The sequence below is a fragment of the Excalfactoria chinensis genome, chromosome 1, assembly GCF_039878825.1.
Source record: "Excalfactoria chinensis isolate bCotChi1 chromosome 1, bCotChi1.hap2, whole genome shotgun sequence".
NCBI lineage: Eukaryota > Metazoa > Chordata > Aves > Galliformes > Phasianidae > Excalfactoria > Excalfactoria chinensis.
The window spans coordinates 157504344-157510343 of record NC_092825.1 but is presented as its reverse complement, the minus strand read 5'-3'; the positions used below and the strand labels follow the sequence as shown (position 1 = coordinate 157510343).

The 6000-nt window shown below is 43.4% G+C and overlaps 1 protein-coding gene across 2 annotated transcripts in view; it reads left to right on the top strand.

The window, feature by feature from the left end:
* Positions 1-395: 395 nt before the first annotated feature.
* The window catches only part of HTR2A (5-hydroxytryptamine receptor 2A), a 28807-nt gene continuing 23202 nt past the window's right edge, over positions 396-6000 (top strand). Inside the window, exons 1-2 of one of the 2 annotated variants that reach the window (XM_072342345.1) lie at positions 650-884; positions 1369-2028. In XM_072342345.1, coding sequence (XP_072198446.1) covers positions 1623-2028 — 406 coding nt within the window. In that variant the 5' untranslated portion in view covers positions 650-884; positions 1369-1622. Of the gene's footprint in view, positions 2029-6000 lie in introns of both variants that reach the window. The other variant, XM_072342335.1, reaches the window with a different exon arrangement.

Here is a 6000-nt window from a genome sequence, read left to right as displayed (position 1 = left end):
GGCTGACTTCACATTTTTATAAATAGCCAATGCCAATTTGATAACACAGACTTGGAGTTAAAACTGAAGGGGACTGATCATTGTTTCTTCCTTGTAAGGCTTGTAGAATTTCCCCTGTACATGGGAAAAGCATTGCACTTCGGTTTTCTACTACTATCTATCACTGCGAGCCTTAGATTTCATCTCTTTAAGCCTACATCCTGTGAAACGCCGTAATTGCATGCAGCTGTGTTTGCAAGGCATCCTCTGCAAATGCAACGTGTGCAAAGAAAGTGTGTGAAAAAGACCCAAGCTCAGGACCTCAAAAATACACCATGAAAAACTGCTGGGTTGCCCTGCCTTCCCCCCCCCCCTCCCACCCAAAATAAAAGCTCCTGCTTGGACTGCCCTCCCCTGCCCGTCGCTACCTTGCAGTTTGTGACATCCAAATAGTGGGAGGTCTGACAAACCGAACGAGGCAGTGAGCAAGAAATTCCATTCCTGTCGAAATCAGTAATTCCTCCTTGCTGGCTGCTTTTCTTCGTGTGCGTGCTTTCTTCTGTGTCACTGTGTGCGAAGGGCTCCGCTATTATTGTTATTATTTTAAATATAGCTTGCCCCGGGGCGGGGGAATCGCACAAGGAAAGAGCCGGCGAGCAGCCTATCTCTCAGAAGAAAAGAGCGAGCCTCGCAGCACGGGAGCTGGCTTCACTCGAGTGTGCAGTTTAGAAGTCAAAACAAAACAAAACAAAACAAAGCAAACCAAAAAGATTGATTCCAAATGCCACCGTTTTGGAGGAGGCTGAAGAAAAAGAACCCCAAACTGGCTAAATGCTGAAGGATGCAGTCAGACAGGTCACAGAGCGAACCCAAACGCAGTTTGAGCTTGGGCTCTAAAGTGCAATGTAAGTCTCTCTTAAATTGTTTTGTTTTGTTTTTAAATCATAGTATTTTTCTTTTTCTTTTTTCTTTTCCATTTTGAAGCCAGGCTGGACCAAAAGGTAGAATTAGTGACAAAAATCAGCATGGAGCAGAACGTGTAATCTCTGATATGGGGCTGAAAATGATCCTGAAATGCAACAGAAGTCAGAGACTATGGGGCGTATTATGGAGGATGCACTATAAATAAGAGCATATCTAATTCTTTCAAGAGAAAGATGCTGGACGGAATCTTTAATCAACTTTCTTAACAGGGAAGCAAGAGCTCTGCTGTTTTGTATGGCAAGCTATTTTAATACTGCTGTGTTCAAAATTGTGTGATTACAGTTACCAATAGCAATAAGATGTAGCTCCAGAGGGGAGTCCTAGTGGCTGCAAAAGTTTTTTCTCTCTTATTTCTACAACATCTTTGCTCTCTCAAGCCTCACGTCCATGGTCTCTATCTTCCAGTTTGGCTTTGCGTTTTACCTGGGTTTTCAGTGCCAACTCTGGACTTCTTATGGAACAGCAAACAAAACATTTCGGCATTTGGAATAATTCTGGTATGCTTTTCTACGTCGTGCCAATGGTAAAAATGCAGTTGACAAAGGATTGGGCTCCACCAACTTCTGCCACGGACAGCTGAGGAATGCAAAGCCTGATGGTGACGAAGGGTGACCATTTCCTATTTTTCACCATTTATCTCACCGATTTCGGACTTAGCAATGGATACCCTTTGTGATGAGGAGAGCTCTGTGAACCCAACTGCAAACTCCTTAATACAAATAAATCACGAGAGGAGACTCTACAGAAACGTTTACGGACCGGGAGAGAATAATGTGTCACATTTCTGTAACTTGACTGCAGACTCCGAAAACCTGACCAATCTTTCATGTGAAACTCCACCATGCTACTCTTCCCTCTTTCAGCTCTCAGAAAAAAACTGGCCGGCTCTGCTGACAGTGATAGTGATTGTTTTAACCATTGCTGGGAATATTCTTGTCATCATGGCTGTGTCACTGGAGAAAAAGCTGCAGAATGCCACTAACTATTTTCTCATGTCACTTGCCATAGCTGATATGCTGCTGGGTTTCCTTGTCATGCCCGTGTCAATGCTAACCATACTTTACGGTGAGTACGAGCTGCGGGATCTGCTGCATGTTGAGGGAAGCTTTAAACATTGCATGCACGTGTTGGCATTGTTCTTATTTCGATCTTACTGTAATCACTCCATGCAAGAAGCAATATATGTAAGTGGCTAGTGGACGTAAGAACAGACTGATAGATATTTACTCATTTGCTGATGGAACTGTCTCAAAAATGTATATAAAGATGCTTTGTTCTCCTTATTCTTTCATTATTTTCCCTGGCTTATAAATGTCAGTAATGATGGTGAGAATATAGGGTCCTGCCAGTTACTTTGCTTTGCAAAAATGTGCGGAGGAACTAATGACTGCCTTTAGAGTAAAAGCTGGCAACCCCTTTAATTTTTTTAATGAAGTAATTCAAACTTAAAAATTCCCTTAACACCAACATCTTACTTAGACCTCCACTTACAGAGAAAGGCTGCAATAAATATTGTGGGAGTTGAAAACTGGATGGGAATTAATCCTGCCTGATTTTTACTAATATTTACAGACGCAAAGCTAAATATCAGCTACAATACCATAAGATATTTAAGAATTACATGAATTATGACTCACAGTCCAGCCTCTTGTAGGTGATTAATATAGCAGACCTTTCTTCTCGTTTGTACTGAAATCATTTGCAGCACAGCTCGCGTAGGAAAAAGCAGCAGCCTGTGTGTTCAGTGTCAATACTGTCTGGCTGTTATCATCCCTAAACTTTGAGGAATGAGTTTTCCAGTACCACAAGCAAGTGGCTATAGTCGAAATAGAAGCCAGACAATGCCAGGAGAAAAGCTAGGTTGTTTGCAAAGGTTTCTATAGCCGCATGGTTTCAGGAGTAGAGCTGTCTGAGTGCAAGACTGTAACTTACGAGAGGTTTCATCCAGCACACTGGAAGTTTATTTCCCGGTTTCCACATTTCTACATGGTGCTGACACTGGTTAGGGTATAAGGCTGTGATTCACTGCACTAATTGTGCAATCACTCCAGCAGTTGGAGAGGCAGTGTAAAGCTGCAGAAAACATCCATTGCATAAGGCGAACGTAAACTCTTCTTGACACTGCCTGCTTCCCTGAGACAAGCAACAGGGACTCCTGCTGGCCAGGTTCTGCTGCCAAGGAAACCCCAAAGTGCCCAAAGCCCCAACGGCTGGGGAATATCTGGGAGATGAAGACTGGGATTCCTTCAGGCAGTCCTGCAAACCTCCAGGGCGTGGGCAAAGCAGGAAGGCAGCCCACAGGCAGCATCAGAGAGGTGGTATCACATGGTGACAGAATGCAAGAGAACGGCCTCAAGACATGCCAGGGGGGTTAGAATGGATACTAGGAAGAATTTTTTCATGGAGTATGTTGGTTGAGCATTGCAACGGGCTGCCCAGGGATGTGGTGGAGTCCCCATTCCTGGATGTATTTAAGAAATGTGTGGATGTGGCACTAAGGGATATGGTTTAGTGATGGAACGTAGCTCATGGTTGGACTGGATGACCCTAAAGATCTCTTCAAGTCTAAATGATTCTATGGTTCTATGCCACCCATAGTGGTAATCCCTAATCAGAATAAGGGATCTTTGTAACAGGGGTCATGCAATGAGGGTGCTCCACCACTTTCTCTGCAGCCCCTTGCAGGGAGATTTTGACAAATCTGCTCAAAACAGAGTTGATTTATTTCCCTTAACCTTATCATTATTGTATGCAATTTCTATTGGGGTTCCTTGGCCAAATATCCTGCATAACAGGAAAGGTGTATATGCCTGCAGAGCAGAAAACACAGAGAGTTGAGCAGCACCTTTTCCCACTCAAACTTGTTTCTGAACATCTCTTGGAGATTTGCCCCATGGCAGCATGGAGATGCTGTTGGGTTTATTAGCAGATGCTTCTTACCTGCTGCAGCAGGACCAGGTACTTCAAAGGGCTCCTGATGAGCTCAGAGCTAACTCTGAGGCCTCAGCTGAGGTGCTTCTGACAAGGTAGGACAGTACACAAGGCCTTCTCAGCAATCATGCCTGCCTATAAACTTTCCTCTACTCTTTTCATAGCCCTTCTTCACTCAGTTTTCCCATATCCCTGGTTGCCAATCTTGGCCAGCTTCACTTCTCTACCTCCTCTCCTGAAAGGCCTTGGGATAATACACTTCTCTTCTTGATACTATCCAGGTACAACAGGAGAAAAATCTTTTCTCATTCCAGGTGCTATTTGCCTTCCCTTTCAGCCTCTCAACCTGACAGTGCAGATGCACAAGCATCACTTGCCTCTTCTTTGGATGGGTCTCCCTCATGTGAGCTCCTGGACATCATGAGTTCACATGAGTCATGTTTTGTTTTACTTTGTTTTGTTTTGCTTTGTTTCCCCTGGATAAGTGGAAGGGTGAATTAGGCAATGGCAAGAGGATAGCACAAGGCCAAGGTGCCCCATCCCACATGTCATTTAACATGTCCTAAGGTCCCAAGGTCAGCCTGGAGGCTGCACACTTATTGACTTACACTGCATCTGCAGTTGGCTCCTCTCATCTGCCTTCCTGTTCCATAGCCATGTAGTCTCCAAGGTTTATCTATAGAATGCTGCCTGCACTAGCCCCATCAAGGTTTAGAGCATGGACAAGAAGTCTAGAAGGTGTGACAAATCTGTTCAGAAAGAGAACAGGTGCACACTGTTGAGTGCTAAAGTAGTTTATGCCTTTTCCCTGTGCAAACTATCCTGACCTGACAGAGAGGCTGCTAGGAAGACATGCTTCTGAAATCCACTGAACGCTCTCCAGAGACTGGCTTCCTCTTTGAAAGACCAGGAAAAAGATAAAACTTATCCATAAGTACCGTATGGCTTATTAGAATCAGTCACATTACAGCCAACCAAGAGCACCAGGAAATAGGTCTCCACAGTGCTTAGAGAGAGTAAATGTAATTAGGCACAGACATAACTCCTCTACCTCTAATCCTTCTGCAGCAAACTTGGTTGTAATGTGTTTCCAAATGAGCCAGGCACTCCCTGAAAAAATAATATCTTCACACAACATCAGCTTTACCATGATCCTATGAACACACTCTTGGGCAGCTTGGGTAACATCCTAAATTAAATCACCAACAGACAAGGGAAGGTTAACTGCAAAATGTGCCCCAAGAAGACTTACCGGTGGTTCCTCAGGACTAGAAAGGACCTTGGAATGATGGTCTTACAGGGCTCTGCTTAGCCTGTGCCTGCTTAACAACTGGGATAGACTATGAGCTTGCATGATTTTGTAAAAGCCCAAGGTGGGAGAGGCAACAAGCACTCAGAGGAACAGAATCAGAATCATCAATCCCAAAAGAGAAAGTCTAAAATGAACAAATAAAATTTAGTGAGGAAAAATGCAAAGTTATCCACTTAGAAAGAGATATCAAACCAACACCTGCTGGGGAAATTAGTCCAGGCTTCAGAATGTTGAAATAGATCTGACTGTCAAAATGAATCATAAGCTAAGTATGCAGCATAAGTATGATGCTTTTATACAAAAGGCCCTCATCATTCCAGGTTAGATAAGTAAGAGCAATCCCTGCAAGACCCATGAAACAGTCGGGAGGCCTTCTCAGCAGCATGAAGAACAGCATCCAGCATTGGTCCCTGCAGTCTTAGCAAGATAAATTAAATAGATTCTGGGGCAGAGAAACAAGAGGCATAAAAGTTCTGTAAACATCATCTGCAAGCAGAAGATAAAGGCTTTACTTAGTCTGGAAGAGAAAAAGATAGACAAGACATGATAGACATCTTCCAATAGCTTTCAGTAAGGGCAGTAATCAATTATTCTTCATTACCAGTGGAAAGAACAAGGAGAAAGAAAGGCTTAGTTTGCAGCAAAGAACATGTGTGATTGATACTGATAAACTCTAATGTATTAGATTTGGATTGCTGTCTCAGAGGAGGATAACAATATTCACCGATGATATTAGAATATCCTCCTTATCTAAATATGTGGAAATAAGTTACCTAAGGGTAGGTGTCACAGAC